Source organism: Perca fluviatilis, chromosome 13 (assembly GCF_010015445.1).
Source record: "Perca fluviatilis chromosome 13, GENO_Pfluv_1.0, whole genome shotgun sequence".
NCBI lineage: Eukaryota > Metazoa > Chordata > Actinopteri > Perciformes > Percidae > Perca > Perca fluviatilis.
Genome location: NC_053124.1, coordinates 32,514,811 through 32,538,264, shown reverse-complemented (window position 1 = coordinate 32,538,264; position 23,454 = coordinate 32,514,811). Strand labels below are relative to the sequence as shown.

The following is a 23,454-nucleotide window of genomic DNA, read 5'->3' as shown; positions in this document are numbered from 1 at the left end:
ACTGTCTGCTGCTTCCTGCTTCTTCTGTCACTGTCTGACTCTGCGTGAGATACCTACTTGACTCTTTTCAAGTCACTTTCTTTATACTTCTAGCCAGAGTCCAAAGTGACATCTTCACAATGTTTGTTTTGTCCAACCATCAGTAAAAAGTGTTGCTAATACATTACATTTATTAACATTATTAAAAAGAAAAGCATCAAATCTTAACATTTGTAAAGCTGAACTAGTTTAATTTATAACAAAACATATTTAAAAAAGTTTTCGTATGCTTTTAAAGCAAACAAAAATCTGAATTTGTAAAGCAACTAAAGCTGTAAGATGAATATAATGCAGTAAAAAGTACAATATTTACCACTGAGATGTACAAGTAAAGTGTCAAGTACCTTAAAGCTACATTGTGTAAGAATTTATCCCATCTAGTGGTGAAACTGTATATGACTTTCAAAAAAAAAAAAAAAAAAAAATATATATATATATATATATATAATTAAGACTCTTAGACTTTGGATTTGACAGAAATACTTTCACATTTACATTTGCAGAGATTGAGAAGCTTTAACATTATTTCTGTCTTTCTGTGCATGCGGTCACTAAAGAAGAAGTCTCTCACTGCTTCCTTTGAGGCAAACGCTGAGAGCCCTAAAGGATTTTTGACAACTCATGGTCCGTCTGGTTTTATATCCTAAAAAAGCTTGTAAACATCAACCCTGTTGTCCATAGTCAGTCAATTTTTTTTTAGGACAAACTGGGGTATTAGAATATTTGTGCTGCACTGAGGTCACTTAAATGTAAAAAAAGGTTGTGGGACCATAAAGACAAATAAATAAATAAAATGGAAATTGAATCTCACAGATATGCATTGATATCACACACTCAGCAATAAAAGCCAAGCCAATCTACTGTCTAAAACACTTATCATATGTCTTGGGAGTCAAACAGTGCAGAAATAAACATTATAACTCATACAGTTGACAAAATATCTATATTAAAAAAAAAAAAAGTCCAGTCGCTTTTGTCCTCATGACATTCACTTATTGCAATAATCAAATAATAATATTTAATCATATGTATTGATATCACACACAGCAATGCCACACAAGCATTTGTGTTTTTTAAAACAGTTCTGTATATTTGGGGTCATCCAGTGCAAAAATTACCATAATGAACATTATAACTATTCACATTTCTTACATACAGTGTGTCAATCTTGGACATAACAGTATGGACAAATTGCACAAAGACCCCGAAAAACCTTCTGTAAGACACCAAAGACATCAGCTGAACGGGGCGACTGTTAGCTTTTAGCTCCAAAAGACTGTATGTTTCTACTAGTTATTATTATAAAGTTATTAAGTTATGAATCAGAAGTGCCATTTGGCGTTGTATATGACGCGCTCGACCTCATTTGGTGGTATTTTGCAGCGAGGTTGCAGACTGAAACCAACTGAATACCCCTCCTCTCTTTTTCCAAGCTTGTAGTCAAACCTCCAGATGCCTTTAGGTACTTTAACACACGAAAGGCCTTCTTTAGAGCACACACATTCTCACTCCCATCGTCCAAATTTTTTGGTCAGGTCAGGTGCCTGTTTTGTCTTTCCACACTTTTTTTTGAAGCGGCCAGCGTCTATTTTACATTATAATCCTGTGCAATAAACCGTGTTTTCAAAAACATCCTGAGCGCTTTTTTAAACGCCACCACCGACTTGTTCTCTGCAGCTCGGAACGTCTTTTTGAAGTTGAAAAAAGTTCAACTTTTCTGAAAAAAAAACCTGCCCTAAGTCAAGCTCTTTTTTGACAGCCGGCCAATGACAAGCGGAGTAGCCAGAACTGTCGTTTCCATAACAACAAGAAAAAAATTGAGTCACAGCGAGTTGTATGATGTGACCCCGTGCTCCCTGTTCAGGGAACTCACCTCTCTCTCTCTCTCTCTCTCTCTCTCTCTCTCTCTGTTCTTTCTCTAGCTCGCTCCAACACTTTGTTTTATCTTAACGTTAACACCGCTCCACAGAGCGCTCTAGCTAGGATACTGTAGCAGTAGCTGTTGTTATAGCAACAAAAGATGCTCTCAGCTGCTTTTTGGAACCAAACCCCCTTTTTTTTTTTATATATTGGATTTAGAAGCCTTCATTGGTGATTTTGGACGGTAGAAAGTGCTGCTTTTTGTTGGATCTCTGTAAATTATAGAGTGTGGTCTAGACCTACTCTATATGTAAAGTGTCCTGAGACAACTCCTGCTCATCCTCCTGCCTCGAAAGCCTCCAGAGAGGAGACACACCCTGGTGCACACTGGGAATCGTAGTCCAGGAAGAAGGCGGGGTTATGCAGCTGAAGCAGCTGGGCTCGCCGGCGGGGGGCTGAGCGGGGCGGTGAGCAGAGCGAGCTGCAGCTGGTCGATGCTGCTGGTGTTAGAAGAGAAGGGCTCTGATTGGTCCGCCACACGCACGCATACACGCATGCACGCGCACGCACGCACGCACGCACGCACGCACGCACGGCAAATGACAAAAATAATACAGTTTCTTACCCCACTCCTTCTCAACATGTACTTTGGATGCCAGATGGATCACTTCACAGGTGAAGTTAGACACGTCACTCCGTAAAATCTCCACGCTGTCTCGTCTCTGGAAGGTCTCGTCACCATTGGGTCGAATGCCGGAGGACACAACTCCGTCAGCTGGAGTTAGAGTACGGCCGTTCCTTTTCATGCTCAGGGTGATTTCTTTTGGTAAGAAACTGTGGCCAGGCACGTCAAAAGGATGTTTGCTTCAACTTTGGTGTTCCTTGTAAACAGGTGAACCTCCGGAGGAACTGGAAACAAAAATATGTAAAATGAGACCATATTTGAAGGGTTTTCATGTTTAATTAAAACACTTGGTGGTTTGCTGTGCATGCAGACCTGTATGTCAAACACTGCGAAGAAATACACGTTCACGGAACCAGATTCTTCTCTTGCTTTGAAAACTCAGTTTTATCCGCCAGTTGTTTTTGGGCTCCGTGTCAGCCCACAAACCAGCTGCTGCTGCTCTCTTCTGTATGTCTTCCTCTGCGTGAGATAACTACTACTTTTCAAGTCACTTTCTTTATACTTCTACCCAGAGTCCAAAGTGACATCTTCACAATGTTTGTTTTGTCCAACCATCAGTAAAAACGTTTTGCTAATACGTTGCATTTATTATTATTTTTATTAAAAAGAAAAGCATCAAATCTTCACATTTGTAAAGCTGAACTAGTTTAATTTATAAAAAAACATTTTCGTATGCTTTTATAGCAAAAATCTGAATTTGTAAAGCAACTAAAGCTGTGAGATGAATATAATGCAGTAACAAGTACAATATTTACCACTGAGATGTACAAGTACAGTATGAAGTACCTTAAATTTGTACTTACTTTGCACCACTAGTCCGATGACACTGAATCAAACATCCAATCCCAAAATCTGTTGAGTTTTGTATTACAACTCTTTATTCATTGCCAACAGATTAACACACATTATTTTATTTTTTATTTATTTTACTGGTTCATTTGATAGGGACCATGCATATTTATGAACATTGCTGTATAAAAAAAACAATGTAAATATGCCAAAATTAGTAAAAATGACATCTGCAGTCCCTAGGCAGGGGACATAGGACTGACATAGAGACAGCCAGCAGTCATACAGCACTCATTCACTATACATTAAAAGGTACACATAATGGTAACATTGACAAAACAAACAAAACAAAACAAAAATACTTGATGACAAAGACATTATTCATCCACCTCTATACTGCATTCCTCTATACCTCTATACTGCATTCAATTTAACATAACTCAGTAGAGCAGAAAACATCACCAAGGACAGCTCCCACCCTGGTTTTGATCTGTTTGACCTGTTGCCCTCAGGGAGGCGCTACAGGTCCATCAGAACAAGGACTTACAGATTCAAGAACAGTTTCTTCCCAAAAGCTAGCCTCGTTGACACCTCAGTTGTAACTGAGAGTGGGTCTGGCCAAGCTTCATTCACAGCCCATTTCCAAAAGGGGCGTCACCAACGGACGCCGCTCAAATGCCTCTGGGCGCAATTGGATAGTCTGCACTATCGTCATCGTGTAATTCTGTGCAATTTCATTACTGTGCAATATTTAATATTTAATACTTTTGATAACACTGATAATTCTGTGCAATTTCACTATCGTGCAATATTTAATACTTTTGATAACTGATAATTCTGTGCAATTTCATTACTGTGCAATATCATTATTTCACACTGCGTATCACACTGTATACAAACCATATTTATCATGTATATAGCATCTCAGAACTGTGCACCTTAACCCCCTTTTTCTTTTGCACTACTTATGTTATTCCTTGTTGTTACATTTCTCTTACGTACATGTTGACACTGGAAAAGGAGTTGCTTCAATATGGTTGTACATGGGTATAATGAAAATAAAAGGCATTCTATTCTAGGCTATGTGTGACAGTTAAAAGAGCATCTCTGGTTTTCTAGGAGCCAAGTGAGTTTTAAAGGTGTTGAATGTAGGACACTCTCTTATTGGGAGGGGCAAGCTATTCCAGAGTTTACCTCCTAATGTTGACAACGTTTTGTCCAGAAGTGGTGCGTCTAAATGGTATCACACAGTCCCCTTTTACAGAGGCTTGTGTACTACCTCCGCTTTCAAGTCTTTGGAAAAAGCCATGCAGCTGGGGGGGGGGGGGACAAGATTATGTAACACTTTATATACCAAACAAGCATACTTGAAATGTTTGAAATTGTCAAAGCTTAAAAATGTATGTCTACGATATCACAATGGTAAAATGACAATGCCTTTTTATCAAAAGTTTTTAAGGCTTTCTTAAATACAGATTCAATGCTTTTAAGAGTAGTTATGCTAGTTAATGACCAGTTAGTAAAACAATACTCAATATGTGAAAATATCGTATATAGAATAGTATAGTATATAGAAGAACAACTTGGCAGCTTTGGTGTCAAGAAATGGCCTAACTTGTTTCAAATTCTAGCCTAGAAATTTAGACCACCCTAGCGGCAGCAAATTTAATTTGCAGCCAGGGTCAGTCTAGGCACTCTCCATTGGCTAGTGAGCTGGAAAAACCAAACTCTGGTCAGGCCAATCACATTGTGTATAGAGTGGGTGGGCGGGGCTTATGGCTGCTGCTGCCTCTGGCGAACAGTGGTCTTCTGGAAGACTTGGAGATAAGCTTTTCTTTGAGAAAGAACAAAGAACGACACTGAAGTCATTCTTAAAAAAGGAAAATGTGTTCGGAGCTTTGCAGACCGGATACGGCAAAAATTTAATCTATCAACTAGCTCTGCTACCTTCTTCGTTGCTCTGATTAGTTGTAGCGCTATCCTATTACGTGCAGAGGGAATTTGAAAGACAACCGTTTATCCCGCCCTTTGGATTGAGCCCTGTCAATGGTGAGTTCCCAGACATCTTGATGTGGGTCTGGCTTGTTAGGCTATTAAAATTCTGCAAATTTAATTTAATTTTATTTGCCACCTTTTTTACATGACTTTTAATGTAAGGGTGGAGTCATATATGACTCCTAGATATTTGAATTAATTAACAATATCAAGCTCCTTTCCTCCTACGCCAAGATGGGTGGCAAGCAGAGTAAACCACACGTCCAAGAGGGACCAATAGTGGATATGATGAAAAAAAATGTTGTTTAACTGTTTTTAACTGCTCTTAATGTTTAATTTCTTATAATGCACTAACTCTTATCCTCGTATTTTATCTGTTTTTCATTTTTAAATTAATCTTTAATTTTTTTATTGTTTTTCTGTAAAGCACTTTGAATTGCCTTGTTGCTGAAATGTGCTATACGAATAAAGCTGCCTTGCCTAAGGAACACATTAGAATGTGACACCTTCATTTTTTGTTTGGTAAACGCCATACAGACAGTTTTTTGGTGTTTAGATAGAGACATGACTTAGTGAGCCAGTCATCAATGTGAGCCATTGCAGATTTAAGTGTGGATGCTATCTCTTGGTAGTTCTTATCATGTGTAAAGATTACAGCATCATCTGCATACATCTGGACATCAACATTTTTACATGCCCCTGGCAGATCATTTATATACAGAGTAAACATGATTGAACCAAATATGGAGCCTTGGGGGACCCCTACTGGACATTGACAGAGTGGGGACTTTTAATTATTAATACAAACACACTGCTTTCTACTGGGCAGGTTAGATTTTATCCAGTTGAGAGCTTGCTCAGAGAAATTAAAATATATTAATTTAGATAAAAGAACTTCATGATTAACAGTATCAAAAGCTCGCTTTAGGTCTAGGAAGACAGCACCAACATAAGAACTCTTATCTAGGTAGCCTTTAACCTTTTCCAAAACAAACAGTTGGCTGTTTCTGTTGAGTGATGGGCCCTCAACCCAAATTGCATAGGTTGGAGTGAATTATTGCTTTTATTGAGATGTTGAATCAGTAATTTAGCCACCCATTTTTTGACTATTTTAGAAACAACATGCAAAATACTGATTGGCTGATAATTGGCCATATCTGATCTTTCACCTGATTTAAAAATGGGTGTGACCAGGGCCATCTTGTCTTAAGGACTGATTAATCAGATATGTTATAGGCTGTAGAAAGGTCTATTTGTGCATTTAAAAAAAAATGAGTATCAAGAAGTTAGAAGAGAAGGGCTGTGATTGGGGCGGGGAGCAGGATGGATATGGGGAGCCGGTCGCCACAGTTACGCCTCTCTGGGGAGTGGAGGGCGAGTTGACTTGAGGGTCATTGGCGGTGAGGGAGCGTCTCAGTTTGGCCCGAGCGTTTTGAAACCACACCTGAGACAGAGAGAGAGTGTGTGTGTGTATCTGTGTGTGTGTGTGTGTGTGTCTGTGTGTGTGTGTAAACCTCAGACAGGTGTGTGTGTGTCTGTGTCTGTGTCTGTGTCTGTGTGTGTGTGTGTGTGTGTGTGCAAGAAGAAGTTAAAGATCTTTGTTAACTAAGATTAAATGAGATACAAAATGTCTGTTAATGTCAGTTTTCTCACAACATAGATTTTATATAACTCAGACACTATGTCATCATTTTACATTTTGTGGACCTAAAGAAGCTCCTGTCCTCTGCAGGCATCCTGTCTGAAGGAAGCATTGGCCATCAGCTGTCAGATTTATGTAAAAGAGAGGAAAACACTCACCCTGGGGGACAGGTTGGTACACGTCTGGGCCATTGTTACCGCCGTTATTGCCTACACACACACACACACACACACACACACACACACACACACACACACACACACACACACACACACACACACACGGTTTGACAAGACTTTTAATTAACACAAAAACACACAGGAGTAAAATTCCTAACTTTAAATTAAGCTCTTACCGGAGGGAGTAACAGCATCAAGCGGATGATCTGAACTGCTGTTGCCAGATGTACTTGACCCTGCGAAGAAAAGCAAAGTGTGTTTATTTAAACAGCGGTGTTCCAGAGACAGCGGCCTGCAGGGAGCACACACATCCGACAACATCCAAGTTTCATCTTGATCTGTCATCAAGTTACTTACAGAATCAAACAGAATTTTGTGCTACGACCCTGCCTGGTGGGGGAGGAGGAAGAAAAGTAATGTCTGTTCACCTGTTCCGGTTTTGTGACCAAGAGAGGGGGTGAAAGGGGGAAGTCTCATTTCTTGCTGACCGCTGTTTTTCACACTTGTTTTACACTTTCCTAAATGCTGTTTATGACTTTTAGACACAACTTTGTATGCCAGTAATACAACTAGGGGATGTATTGGAAGCAGAACCTTGTTTGTGTTAGTGCAAATAAATCTGGAATCCGGGATCATTAAGCGCGTCTGGCAAGTTGTTGCCGTACTCAGCCTCTCGGCGGCTAAACATTGAGTCTCAGATTGCCGCCTACAACAATCTTATGGGTCTTCGGAGGCTTTACAAATAATGCAAAGGAGAAAAAAAAGAGGAAATATGCAGTCAGCTTATCTACACGCAGAAGGAAATCTTCCAGTAAAAACATATAAACATGTATGCTACATACATGTATTTATGTTGGCTATTATTACAAAAATATGGTGGAAAAATAAATGTAAACAGAGAGCGGTGCGCCAGAAATGCAATGCGCCGCGACGTAGGTCCCCTTCAAGGCCAGGCTGATGTTAGAAGTCCCTCTAGTGGACAGAACGTGTAACAACAACCACATGCTGACAGTGGCATTGACGACGCATAAGCCTGAGTAGTGTAGTACATTGTATTTAACAGGCTGCATTTGAGCATTAAATATGAAATGAAAAATAACATGATATTCGAATGGTATTATAGAGGAAGATTGACAGCTCTACTCAATTGGTATGGTGTTGTTTAAAGAGGACAATAGTTATATTCCACCTACCAAGTTTTCCTTTTTTATACAAGACAAACAGCACTGCCCCCGACCATGACTGTGAGAAGGATCCCGAGCACGAATCCTCTCACCCCACCAATGATTCCTCGAGAGGCCTCAGGAACTTTATGATCTAAAACACAGAAAACATTCACATTGTTGTTTTTTTTAATTTTTTTTCATTCAGTTCTCTTTTAACATAATTTCTATTTGTGGGGTTTCATGTATTAATCTTTCTTGTGACAAATTCTGTGGTGAGGAATCTTTGCAGCTACGGTACTTTCAATCATCAGACATGTTACTGGCAACTTCCTGCAACAAACACGTAAACACCACAAAAAGAAAATGTGACAAATGACAAAAATAAATAAAGTTTCTTACCCCACTCCTCCTCAACATGTAAGTTGGATGCCTGATGGATCACTTCACAGGTGAAGTTAGACAAGTCACTCTGTAAAATCTCCACGCTGTCTTGTCTCTGGAAGGTCTCGTCACCATTGGGTCGAACGCCGGAGGTCACAACTCCGTCCGCTTCAGTTAGAATACTGCCGTTCATTTTCATGTTCAGGGTGATATTTTTTGGTAAGAAACCTGTGGCCAGGCACGTCAAAAGGATTTTTGCTTCAACTTTGGTCTTCTTTGTAAACAGGTGAACCTTCGGAGGAACTGGAAACAAAAAAAGGCAAAGTGAGATCATATCTGAAGGGGTGATCGTGTTCCCCTACCAGGAACCAAGACACCGCGGAAGACTCGAGCGGTTGCGGTTACATTCGGTCTCGACATACTATAGTATTTACACACACATACTGACCTACACTAGATTCATGCACTGGCCACGGTTACATTCGGTAGCCTGGTGGGCGGTCTCCTCGTGACAGTCTAACTACCATGTAGCAACATTTACTTCTATCATTTAACTTAACATAACTACCAAGATAACATTATGTGTATTTGTATGTGATATAATACTTTCCCTTTGGTAATGTAGCCTATGAATTACCATGAACACAATTCTAAAATGTACGAGACATCAAACTCAAACCTAGACACCCGTTTGATTACATAGACTAATGCATTAGGCACGGTTACGGTCTCGTCCAGTAGCCTGGTGTGCGGTCTCCTGGTGACAGCCTACCTACCATGTAACAAACATTTAACTTAACATAACTACTAAGATAACATGACGTGTATTATATGTGATATCCATTGATAATGTAGTCTATGAATTTGTATGTACACAATCATCTAAGATGCACGAGAAAGAAAGCCTTCTGGGATCGGTTGATAACTCAAACTTGCCGAGAACCTAGACACCCATTTGAATATAGACTCATGCAGTACCCTCGGTTACGATGCTTACGGTCTCGTTCAGTAGCCTGGTGTGCGGTCTCCTCATGACAGCCTACTTACCATGTAGCAACATTCAATTCTCTTCATTAACATTTAACTTAACTGAACTACTCCGGGAACCATCACCTTATCGTGGTGGAGAGGTAGCTCATTTCCTGACTGATGCTACCACCACCACTCCATTGGAGGCACCAAAGAGCTAGATTACAGGAATGAGTCGGTTCATTGATGTATGGCACTCGATTCTCCCAGTTCAGTGACATGAGTCAGGTTAATTAACCGGCTCTAAAGTCAGGCACCGAAATGAGGCACCGAAATTTTCATGCTTATTCGGTCTCGTTACTACCGTTTACGTCGGCACCGGTGCCCTATTGGCACCGCGTTTCGGTACCCAACCAGAGTCAATATAGTGTGCATTAACTTCTAAATCATTTTGATGACTCACTGATGTCCAGTGATCACCGGTTAATGAGACAGTGTTTGCACTTTGCAGCAGTTCCAGTTGGGCTGCTTTCTCCGTGCAGTACAGGCTGTGTGTGCGTGGTCTTCTACGATGCTGACAGGTCTGCAGTTAGTTGCCACCCATTTCGCAAAAGCTGTAGTAATTTTTTGGGATTTGGTTTCATCAACAGGTCGACGAGTAGCACTCTCCAAAATAGTGCTTTGCCTGAGCCCACTAGCATCAACCTGAGTCACGTTAACTGTAATACAGTGGGGCAAAAAAGTATTCAGTCAGCCACCAATTGTGCAAGTTCTCCCACTTAAAAAGATGAGAGAGGCCTGTAATTTTCATCATAGGTACACTTCAACTATGAGAGACAAAATGAGAAAAAAACAATCCAGAAAATCACATTGTAGGATTTTTAATGAAGGAATTGGTAAATTCCTCGGTAAAATAAGTATTTGGTCACCTACAAACAAGCAAGATTTCTGGCTCTCACAGACCTGTAACCTCTTCTTTAAGAGGCTCCTCTGTCCTCCACTCGTTACCTGTATTAATGGCACCTGTTTGAACTTGTTATCAGTATAAAAGACACCTGTCCACAACCTCAAACAGTCACACTCCAAACTCCACTATGGCCAAGACCAAAGAGCCGTCAAAGGACACCAGAAACAAAATTGTAGACCTGCACCAGGCTGGGAAATCTGAATCTGCAATAGGTAAGCAGCTTGGTGTGAAGAAATCAACTGTGGGAGCAATTATTAGAAAATGGAAGACATACAAGACCACTGATAATCTCCCTCGATCTGGGGCTCCAAGCAAGATCTCACCCGTGGGGTCAAAATGATCACAAGATCGGTGAGCAAAAATCCCAGAACCACACGGGGGGACCTAGTGAATGACCTGCAGAGAGCTGGGACCAAAGTAACAAAGGCTACCATCAGTAACACACTATGCCGCCAGGGACTCAAATCCTGCAGTGCCAGACGTGTCCCCCTGCTTAAGCCAGTACATGTCCAGGCCCGTCTGAAGTTTGCTAGAGAGCATTTGGATGATCCAGAAGAGGATTGGGAGAATGTCATATGGTCAGATGAAACCAAAATATAACTTTTTGGTAAAAACTCAACTCGTCGTGTTTGGAGGAGAAAGAATGCTGAGTTGCATCCAAAGAAGACCATACCTACTGTGAAGCATGGGGGGTGGAAACATCATGCTTTGGGGCTGTTTTTCTGCAAAGGGACCAGGACGACTGATCTGTGTAAAGGAAAGAATGAATGGGTCCATGTATCGTGAGATTTTGAGTGAAAACCTCCTTCCATCAGCAAGGGCATTGAAGGGTTAAGATGAGTTCCTTTATGGTGAATGTAAGGCTCTATCTGACGAAGTAGCACATTGAATCAAATTGAAGCATTGACGGCAATGCTGCTGGCAGTCTTGCCGTAGTTTATCTTTTTCTTCTTCTAGTCTGTAGAAAGAGCAACGTCGGTAGCCTTTGCTCATTAGCGCCACCGCTGTTCAGGATAGTAGTAGACTAGTGTAGCGAGCACCAGCGCGGGTATAAATACTCACGGCGATCCCATGACGTCACATTTGTACGCGCCAGCTGGGCTGCGTCTAGTATATAAGACGCTTTACCATCAATGAGAAAGACGTCAACAGCTGAAGAAATTCAACCTGCCAAAGACAATGATGGTGCACTTCTACACAGCCATCCTCACATCCTCCATCACCATCTGGTACGCTGCTGCCACTGCCAAGGACAAGGGCAGACTGCAGCGTGTCATTCGGTCTGCAGAGAAGGTGATTGGCTCCAATCTGTCGCCGCCTCAGGACCTTTACGCCACCAGGACTCTGAAGCATGTTGGAAAGATTGCGGCTGACCCCTCCCACCCCGGCAACAAACTCTTTGAGTCACTCCCCTCTGGCAGGAGGCTGAGGTCCATCAGGACCAAAACCTCACGTCATAAGAACAGTTTTTTCCCCTCTGCCACTAGCCTTATCAACAAGGCCTGGAATTGGGGGCGGAGCTAGACTCTCAGTACAGTGGGGGCAGAGCTACATCATGGGGCCCTCTGCTACCAAGTCATTTTGAAATTAAAACTGTTAAAAAAAATTTAACCAGTAAGCCTATATGTCAAATAAAACACAAAGAAAAGACAAATTTTTTTGACAAGTTTGTATTGACGAACAAACAAAACAGTTTACCAGTCAAGTAAAAATGTTTCAGCACAACGGACAGCAACAGCTGATGGACAGCGATGGCGCTGAACAGGTCAAGTGAACTCAATCAGTGCCACACTATATAACTGACATGGCACTATTATATATATAAGATATTGATAAGAGCTGGATTATCACAACGTGAGATCATATGCAGTAATTAGCTTCTTTCAGCTAATAATGTGTCACTTGGCGAGGGCCCTGTTCTCGTCAAGTGACGCAAGATCGGCAGCGTTTGAGAGGCCCCTAATTGGCACGGGGCCCTGGGGCGGCCGCACCCAAGCACCCACGCTATCTCCGCTACTGCCCAGAACCCACCCTGACTCTCTCAGCACTCCACCTCTTGCTCTACATGCCACTGTACTCTATCTGGTGTACTGCACTTTTTATTTTAAATTTGTATTCTCTTATATATATATATTCTGTATATATATATATATATATATATATATATATATTCTGTATATATACTTATACTTATATTGTTATGTTCTGTTTATTTTAGAGAATGTGTGACATGCACCTACAACACCAAAACAAATTCCTTTATGTGTAAAAAAAACTTACTACAATAAAGCTTTTCTGATTCTGATTCTGATAAACACGTAAACACCGCAAAAAGAAAATTATAATTTATAATTACATTATAATTACAAAAATAATGAAGTGTCTTATCCCACTCCTCCTCAACATGTACTTTGGATGCCAGATGGATCACTTCACAGGTGAAGTTAGACACGTCACTCGGTAAAATCTCCACGCTGTCTCGTCTCTGGAAGGTCTCGTCACCATTGGGTCGAACGCCGGAGGACACAACTCCGTCAGCTTCAGTTAGAATACGGCCGTTCCTTTTCATGTGCAGGGTGATTTCTTTTGGTAAGAAACCTGTGGCCAGGCACGTCAAAAGGATGTTTGCTTCAACTGTGGTGTTCTTTGCAAACAGGTGCACCTTTGGAACTGGAAACAAAAAAATGCAAAGTGAGATCATATCTGAAGGGTTTTCATTTCTAATTAAAACACAAATATAACACAAAAAGTAATGGTTATACTAAAACTAGCAACATCAAACACTGCTGTGACACAGCCTACATTTTGTAACTTTGCCTTTTTCAAACTAATTTTCTGTCTGGATTTGAAGGTCATGATTGTTAGTGAATGTCCTGTACTGTGTATCCCCACTACTCCGGCGTTTCTGAACACCTAAAACGGAGACTTTTGGAATCACTGTGTTAGAAAAGTTATGCTTGCTATAGTCTTTGCTATATTTTAATGTTAAACTATTTGCATAAGAAACTGTGCATCCATTTCTGTTTCTCATGTGATAATCATGATTATCACTGACCTGAGGTCAGGGCATGTGGAGGAGACGTCAAGCCTGACCAAAGATGGTTTCTCTTTGTGTGATATTACTCCCTTTTCCATATAAAAAGCTACTGTTAAAGACTATCGACAGTCATTTTCTGTACTTATGCTGAAGTGCCGTAAACTGACTACTTGCTGCAAGTAAACAAATTTTTAAAAGAACTTCAGTGATTTTGTCCATTCTTTAAATTAATTATCATAACACATTGCTGACCCCGTTTAAGTTTGAAAACTCTGGGGTTGCTTTGTAGTAGCCTGCACGATATTGGAAAAAACTAACATTGCGATATATATTTTTTCCTGCAATATACACTCACCTAAAGGATTATTAGGAACACCATACTGATACTGTGTTTGACCCTATCCTATCAATATGGGCCAACATTTCCAAAGAATGCTTCCAGCACCACCCACAAAGAATTAAGGCAGTTCTGAAGGCGAAAGGGATCCCCCACACCATTACACCCCCACCACCACCAGCCTGCCCAGTGGTAACAAGGCATGATGGATCCATGTTCTCATTCTGTTTACGCCAAATTCTGACTCTACCATCTGAATGTCTCAACATAAATTGAGACTCAATCAACATTTTTTCAGTCTTCAACTGTCCAATTTTGGTGCGCTCGTGCAAATTGTAGCCTTGTGTTCCTATTTTTAGTGGAGATGAGTGGTACCCGGTGGGGTCTTCTGCTGGTGTAGCCCATCCGCATCAAGGTTGTTCGTGTTGTGGCTTCACAAATGCTTTGCTGCATACCTCGGTTGTAACGAGTGGTTATTTGAGTCAAAGTTGATCTTCTATCAGCTTGAATCAGTCGGCCCATTCTCCTCTGACCTCTAGCATCAACAAGACATTTTCGCCCCCCAGGACTGCAGCATACTGGATGTTTTTCCTTTTTCAGACCATTCTTTGTAAACCCTAGAAATGGTTGTGCGTGAGAATCCCAGTAACTGAGCAGATTGTGAAATACTTAGACCAGCCAGTCTGGCACCAACAACCATGCCACGCTCTAAGTTGCTTAGATCACCTTTCTTTCCCATTCTGACATTCAGTTTGGAGTTCAGGAGATAGTCTTGACCTGGACCACACCCCTAAATTCATTGACGCAGCTGCCATGTGATTGGTTGATTAGAAAATTTCATTAACGTCAAATTTAACAGGTGTTCCTAATAATCCTTTAGGTGAGTGTATATTGCGATATAAAAAAAAACCTCTGTGTAAATTTACAAGGGAATCTACACAAATAAAATTTGGTAAAATACTATTGAACCATGAATCATATTTGTTGATGTTTTTGATGTAAAATGTTACAATTAAAGAAAAGCTTACAGACTTGCCCCCCCTTAAAAATATGCAAGTGATTAGTTTTGTCAGTTGTCTAAACAACAAACGTTTTTGTGTAAATACAAATCATTTCAAGACCAGTTAGTTTCATGTTTCATATTTTGATAACCTGCAGTCCTTCCATTACTAAAGCTACTTCTATTATCTCTAGATTAAATGAATACATACTGGCATCTTCTAGCTGCTTTTGTCCATAATCGATGAACTTCCCCAACCAATCGATGCACTCGTTCTCCAGGTAGCCTTTGGTGTATTCTTTTAGGACCTGGACACCGTCCCACTTTCTCTTGGTCTGGACTGCCTCGGCAGTTAGGGCGACCCAGACGCCGTTGGCGTCGTCGAATGACAGGAAGTCGTTTCCGTCGTAGCCGTACATGTTGAAGCCACGTATGAACTTCATCTCTCCGTCCTTCATTTCGCCTTCGCAGCCGTGCATCCACTGGAGAACATGGAGGTCTGAAAGCAAAGTGAAGCGCAGGACAGTGAAACTAATGCAAAACACATAAATAATAACAGACATTAAGTTGGGTTTCCTGGTTAAACATTAAAGAACTTAACACCAGACTGAAAAGTTGATTAGCCCGGTGGCAAGTGTCTTATTTCCATCGAGGGGCCGGTGGGGGCCAGTCCCAGACTAATGGCAGCATTAATGTAGTTTCTGTGATACCAGAATAATGAAATTGATAATAAAAAAAAAAAATCTATGACAGATTCTATCAGGCTCAACATTATGGCAACATTTACGTTTTGGTTTTAAAACGATATTTAACGAATATCTTTTTGCTATGTTTCCCCCTCTCATTCCCCCTGCTCTGGCGTTTCCCCTCTCATTCCCCCTGCTCTGGCATTTCCCCTCTCATTCCCCCTGCTCTGGCATTTCCCCTCTCATTCCCCCTGCTCTGGCTTTTCTCCCTCTCATTCCCCCTGCTCTGGCATTTCCCCCTCTCATTCCCCCTGCTCTGGCATTTCCCCTCTCATTCCCCCTGCTCTGGCATTTCCCCCTCTCATTCCCCCTGCTCTGGCATTTCCCCTCTCATTCCCCCTGCTCTGGCATTTCCCCCTCTCATTCCCCGTGCTCTGGCTTTTCTCCCTCTCATTCCCCCTGATCTGGCGTTCCCCCTCTCATTCCCCCGGCTCTGTCGTTTCACCTAGCAATGTAGATGTAGTCTATGTCTATGTGCAAAAAGCGAACTGGAGATTTGAAAACATGACAGTTACCAACCGAGCACTTCACCCCACTGTTACTGTAGTAGACAGTTTTAAGTCTGTTTCCCCAATAATAACCCCTTTCAGATTCTTGTGTAAGCAATATTGTTTCTTAGTTAACAAATCGTTTTTGCTTGCATTTTTTGAAATATGTCAGGTCCATATGTGTTTGTGTTATGTGGTAAATATGAAAATGAACTGCTACCTCCTCTGTCAGCTCTATCCACTGAACAGAAATAAGCAGAGAAATCAGGCCAATCACAAAAGCTGGTCAGTCTGACATATTGCCTGAGCTCAATACTATTCATGAGCTCGCCCAGTTGCACTGGGTAAAAGATGCTGATAGCCAGGCTCTCATTGGCTAGCTGTTAGCCAACCAGAGTCAAGAAGCTTAGCTCGTTTAATATTAATGAGGACTGGCAGTCTTCCTGCAGACTTTCTATACCACGCTAGAATGGCTTGAAACTAAAAAATGTTACAGAGTCCATGGTAGAACTTCAGACATTACCACAAAGTAATGAAATATGTGGCAGGGCACCTTTGAAATGCAAAGAATCAAAAATTACAATTAAAACTGTGTGATTTTAAGCAGACTAAGAGGAATAGCATTTTTCTGGCCAAATAACAGAACAGTTTTATTGTTGCTGGAGATTTATTATAGCCGTTGATATCACCGTCAGTATAAAGTGTTTCCCAGACAAATCTTACCCGTGTCATTCTGTCTCATTCGTTCCTTCAGGATGTCGATGTTGACTTTGAACCACTGCTGCTTGCTCTGGCGGGACTGGGTGCCTTTGTCCCAGTAATCTGCAGGCAGTCGCTCTTTCATCCAGGCCTGTTTGGGAACTTTCTTCTGGTTGTCGCTGTCAAAGTAGTCGATCATCCTGCCGTTGAGCAGACCCATGGCTGTGAACTCGTGGATGCCCGGGAGTCCGACAGGTTTGGATAAGCCCGTGTAGATGTAAGTGAGGGAATGCTTCTCTGAGAGTCACACAGGTAGAAAGACAGACAGATATGTATTAGACGAGGAAGATAAGCAACAGTAGATTTAGTGAGACCTATTCCATCCAAATAATTCATCCTACATTGAGCTATCCGCGTGGATGTCTACGCTGTAAACAGCGGACGTAAACATACACGCCATGTGGTGTGTTATTGAAAAGAACAATGGGGTTGGATTTAGGAAAAGAAGAAAGCAATGGTTGAGTTTAGGAAACGTGACACGTGGGACGTGATTCCCGGTCTACTGGGTGAAAGTCCTGTGTTTGACCCATCCTCCCCCCTAAACCAACCTCCCTACATGGATTTTCGCCCTTTCATACTACTCGCTACGGCATAAATTCACACGCAATTGCAAGGTAATAATTTTATAATATTTTTAATGCTATTATGTTTTTAAAATTGTTATTATTTACAGGTGCTGAGAGAGTGCTAAGGCACATTGTATTTCATTGCTGTGGTACTTTGTACTAATATGCATATGACAATAAACTTGAAACTTGAACTTGGTAATGTAAGTCAATGGAGGCCAAACGGCGTTGATAAACACACTACAAAGCGAGTATGCGTCTTGATAACACGCCACAATATGTGTCATACATACGCCACTTTTTCACAGTGTATTCAGGGGGCAGGCAGCTAGCGGATCAAGGAGAGATCCCTACGATTTGAGCCAAAAATGAAATTGTGCTGAAACCATGCAGGAACTCATAGTGCACCTTTAATCTAAACATTACAGAAAAATACTTTGCACATGTACAACGTGAGACAGGTGCGTCGGAGGGGGACAAGCAGGTCAAAAGTGTTGAAGAAACTCCTGCACACTGTCTAACTCGCAAAACTATATAACGCTTAATAGTAGGTAATTGCCTACTTATTAAACTTAGGGACTGTTTGTTATTTACTTAAAGGGCCACCGGAGGAGTTTTGGGACCTTTCGTCAAAAAAGACTTGACCCTCCCTTCGCCGACAACAAATTTTGTATTGACCAACCAAAACGATTAGGAAAAGAGGCATGACCCTCCCCAACATTTCATTGATGCTTTCTATACTGGTTTGCGCTTGGTAAAGAGGTACAGATGCCCATTGTTTTTTTTACAGCTATGAGATATGCAGCTTAACCTCTGCTTTCTCATCTGACGCATCCCACTCCTCTGTTATGGTGTGGGGGCCGTTTCAGTAGATTTACTCACTAACATTGTTGGGGAAACACAATAAGCATGGAAACTAAATGCACACTTTCTGCATTACTGCATTACTTCAAATACTAAGTTACTCCTCTAGTAAACTAGTATTCACATGAAATAAAACATTGAGACCATTCAACAAAGCACACATGGGTAATAATTAATCGCCAATCGTGGCACGGCCGTCTTGGAACGCAATAGACAAACGGTGTTGGAATAATTCAACTAAAATGTAACAGTGAACAATCAGTGTTCGACCTACAGTCTGTTGAGATGGCTCTCCAAACGCAGTGCAATCACACCATAAAACATTAAGACACGTCAAGAAATAAGATCTGTATTTTGCTGTAATCCAATGACACGAAAAAAAAGTAATCCGCAGCGATCATTAGATCCACAAAAGGCCTACGCGTGTCACATTTACCAGCCAGCTCCCAACAGGTGAAAGAGGCCTCTCCACTTCGCCGTTTAAACAAAGTGGAATAAACGTATAAAAGTCCAAATATATACAAAACGTGCAATCAAGCTGACAACAAATTTATATACATGGCATTTAGGAAACCTTTATGGCAACGTTGGCACGGTAAGATGTCCAGTGCAACAGTAATATTCGTTTTTTTGCGTCCTGCTGCTCCCATCGTCAGCCAGGTCATATTTTTTTTTACTAAAGCAGTATATGAAATCTGATGTATTACCTACCACCATTTAATTGTTTTGTGTTATTTAAGATATTTATAAAATATCTGGTCATGCCAAACGTAATCATTTTTTAAACAATGCAATTACCCATTTCAGCCACCAGGGGGCAGTGCTCCTCTTACCCCCAGCAAACTCCAAGTATGCGGTCAGACCCATCTGCTAGGGTGCTGATGGGGGGCCGAGACTGAGAGCTACATGGAAAAATATGCACCAAACAGCCCGAGTAAAAAATGTTGGGCGACCCTCCCCCCAGCAAAGAATAAAAAGACATGACCCTCCCCTATTTTCCTCCGGTGGTCCATTCCATAAAAACCAAACGGTCCCTTACATATTTTTGACATGTAAGGTATGCGGGAGTTTTCTTCGCCACTTAATCTAAACATTAACATCTCTTTTGTATCCATTAGTAAAATTGGTATTGTAACTGAAATGTCCCTAACCTAACTGATGTCGAATCAAAAATGTAATGGACTTGGGACAATGTAAATTTAGCCCAAGACTTAAACAATTAATCAATGCTGTCAATCAGCGCAACAGCAGCTTCAGTTCTCTGTCAGACTCACACCCGATCTGTTTTAGCCACAGTTTTTCCATTTAGTCACACACACACACACACACACACACACACACACACACACACACACACACACACACACACACACACACACACATCTTTGTGTGGACCAGTCATTGACATAATGCATTCCCTAGCCCCTAACCCTAACCCTAACCCTAACCATCACAACTAAATGCCTAACCTTAACCCTCCTCTAACCTAACCATAACCTAATTCTATCCTTAATCCTAAAACCAAGTCTTAACCCTCAAACAGCCCTTTAAACTTGTGGGGTCCAGCATTTAGGCCCCACAAAGCTGTCCTGACCCCACAAGTATAGTGGAATACCGATTTTTGGACCCCACGAATATAGTTAAATAAGAACACACAGACACACTCTCTCACATACACACTTCTCTCTCTCTCACACACACACACACACACACACACACACACACACACACACACACACACACACACACACACACACACACACACACACACACACACACACACACACACACACACAGACCTGTTAAGGTGTCAGTTGCTGCACAGATCTGTAGGCCTATCTCTTCCTGTCCCACTTCCTGTTTTGTCTGCAGTGTGACCACAGCTCGTTAGAAAACTGTGGTAAAGCTTCGCATTGATACATTAAAGTTATGTGTGGACAAAACACTGCAAATACATTTTCACGGAACCAGACTCTTCTCTTGCTTTGAAAACTCAGTTTTATCCGACGGTTGGACCGTGTTTTTGTGCTCTGTGTCAGAGTCTGTAGTCTATCGCACAAAACAAGCATCTTTTTAGGTTTTGGACTGACCAGCTCGACAAGACAAACAATTTAAATAACTCAGAGTCTTCTTTGGGTTTGAGGAAACTAAGATGTTTCACCATTTGAAATACCAATAAGAAACGATTAACGAGTTAACATAATCAATATAGCTTACTTTAACTTCAACAGCATATTATACTTTTAACTGAGTCAGATATCTCCTTCCAATGTTTTATACCAACACTGTAGGCCTACAGGTTTTTATAAACCAAATAGTTTGTATTTGTTGTTTAACCCTTTTGTTGTCTCCCCGTCGACCATGATGCAACCTTTTATTTTTCTGGGTCAAAATGTAAAAAAAATTCCAACGTTTTGGTGGTCTGTTGTTTGTCACTTTTTCCGAAGTTTTTGTCACTTTTCTTTTTTTTTTCTACGTTTTTCAACGCTCAAAAATGAATAATTAAATCAAATTATTATCAAAGTAATTAACAGAAATTCGAAATTTAAAGACGTCACAACTTTTGTCTTTTTTTTACTTTTACTTTTAACCCTGACTCACACGAACCTGTTGAAAAACTCTCAACTTACCGCCGTTTAACGCCAGTCCTGTCCCCAAAAGGACAAAAACTGCAAAGAAATACATTTTCACGGAACCAGACTCTTCTTATTCTTTGAAAACTTAGTTTTCTCCGCCGGTTGGACCGTGTTTTTGGGCTCTGTGTCTAATTATTAATTTATTTTCTACCCACAAAAAACCAACTGCTGCTGCTTCCTGCTTCTTCTGTCGACTGTCTGACTCTGTGTGAGACACCTACTTGAATTTCTTTTCTTTTCAATCACTTTCTTTATACTTCTACCCAGAGTCCAAAGTGACATCTTCACAATGTTTGTTTTGTCCAACCATCAGTAAAAAAGCGTTGCTAATACATCACATTTTAAACATTATTAAAAAGAACAGCATCAAATCTTCACATTTGCTAAGATGAACTACCCAACAGGTTGAAAAAAAAAAAAACAGCTGTTGGGTAGTTTAATTGATAACAAAACATCATATTATAAAAGCTTTTCGTATGCTTTTAAAGCAAAAAATCTGATGATTCATCAAATCAAATTATTATTAAAATAATGAACAGAAATTTGAATTTTAAAGACGTCACAATTTCGTCTTTTTTTTACTTTTACTTTTAACCTCGACTCACACGAACGTGTTGAAAAACTCTCAACTTACCGCCATTTACCGTCAGTCCTGTCCCCAAAAGGACAAACACTGCGAAGTAATACATTGTCATGGAAACAGACTCTTCTCTCGCTTTGAAAACGTAGTTTTATCTGCCGGTTGGACCGTGTTTTTTGTGCTCTGTGTCAGGTGTCTGCCCACAAAAAAACAAATGCTGCCACTTCCTGCTTCTTCTGTCGACTGTCTGCTCTGCGTGAGATACCTACTTGACTCTTTTCAAGTCACTTTCTTTATACTTCTACCCAGAGTCCAAAGTGACATCTACACAATGGTTGTTTTGTCCAACCATCAGTAAAAAAGTGTTGCTAATACATTACATTTATTAACATTATTAAAAAGAAAAGTATCAAATCTTCACATTTGCTAAGATGAACTACCCAACAGGTTGAAAAAAAAACAGCTGTTGGGTAGTTTAATTGATAACAAAACATCATATTATAAAAGCTTTTCGTATGCTTTTACAGCAAAAAATCTGATTCATCAAATCAAATTATTATTAAAATAATGAACAGAAATTTGAATTTTAAAGACGTCACAATTTCGTCTTTTATTTTTTACTTTTTTTTACTGATACAACCATCAGTAAAAAAGTCTTGCTAATACATTACATTTATTAACATTATTAAAAAGAAAAGTATCAAATCTTCACATTTGTAAAGCTGAACTAGTTTAATTTATCACAAAACATCATATTTTAAGTTTTTTGTATGCTTTCAAAGCAAAAATCAGAATTTGTAAAGCAACTAAAGCTGTGAGATGAATAATGAATAATGCAGTAAAAGTACAACATTTTCCAGGGAGATATACAAGTACAGCATGTACTTTAAATCTATACTTCCTTTGCACCACTAGTCCGATGACACTGAATCAAAACATCCAATCCCAAAATCTGTTGAGTTTTGTATTACAACTCTTTATTCATTGCCAACAGATCAACTTCCAATATATGAACATCTATTTACATATACATATATACATATATATATATATATATATATATATATGTATATATATATACCCAAAAGCCGAACTCTCACATGAACTGACTTCACTTCACAGTCTTACCCCCCAACCCCCGGACTTTCTTCTACCCACCTACTGTGCAACATTTAATATTTAATACTTTTGATAACACTGATAATTCTGTGCAATTTCATTACTGTGCAATATCATTATTTCACACTGCGTATCACAATGTATACAAACCATATTTATCATGTATATAGCATCTTAGAACTGTGCACCTTACCCCCCACCCCCTTTTTCTTTTGCACTACTTATTTTATTCCTTGTTACATTTCTCTTATGTACATGTTGACGCTGGAAAAGGAGTTGCTTCAATCTCGTACATGGGTATAATGAAAATAAAAGGCATTCTATTCTAGGCTATGTGTGACAGTTAAAAGTGCATCTCTGGTTTTCTGGTTTTTAAGTGAGTTTTAAAGGTGATGAATGTAGGACACTCTCTTATTGGGAGGGGCAAGCTATTCCAGAGTTTAACTGGCGGCAAGATTATGTAAGACTTTATATACCAAGGCCTTTTAATCAAAAGCTTTTATGGCTTTCTTTACATAGAGATTCAATGCTTTTAAGAGTAGTTATTAGGGGTGTCAGCATTAACGCGTTAATCGCGAAGCGATTAAGGGCCGGGCATAATGCTTTAATTTTCGCATGCCGCCATTTATTAATTTAGTTTCACTTCACTC

General features: G+C 40.3%; 2 protein-coding genes across 2 annotated transcripts in view; both read right to left on the bottom strand.

The window, feature by feature from the left end:
- Nucleotides 1–2,587: 2,587 nt before the first annotated feature.
- The window catches only part of LOC120571114 (major histocompatibility complex class I-related gene protein-like), an 81,481-nt gene continuing 60,614 nt past the window's right edge, over nucleotides 2,588–23,454 (bottom strand). The window contains exon 4 of the mRNA XM_039819804.1: nucleotides 2,588–2,808. Within this exon, the coding sequence (XP_039675738.1) occupies nucleotides 2,708–2,808 (101 nt within the window). The 3' untranslated portion in view covers nucleotides 2,588–2,707. The remainder of the gene's footprint in view (nucleotides 2,809–23,454) is intronic.
- LOC120571110 (H-2 class I histocompatibility antigen, Q10 alpha chain-like) lies at nucleotides 8,383–21,809 on the bottom strand. The gene is made up of 6 exons (XM_039819797.1): nucleotides 21,740–21,809; nucleotides 17,004–17,276; nucleotides 15,258–15,545; nucleotides 13,040–13,342; nucleotides 8,755–9,039; nucleotides 8,383–8,506 (listed from the first exon to the last, which is right to left on the bottom strand). Exons 1-6 carry the CDS (start codon nucleotides 21,798–21,800, stop codon nucleotides 8,397–8,399), a joined length of 1,320 nt encoding a protein of 439 aa, XP_039675731.1. The 5' UTR covers nucleotides 21,801–21,809; the 3' UTR covers nucleotides 8,383–8,396.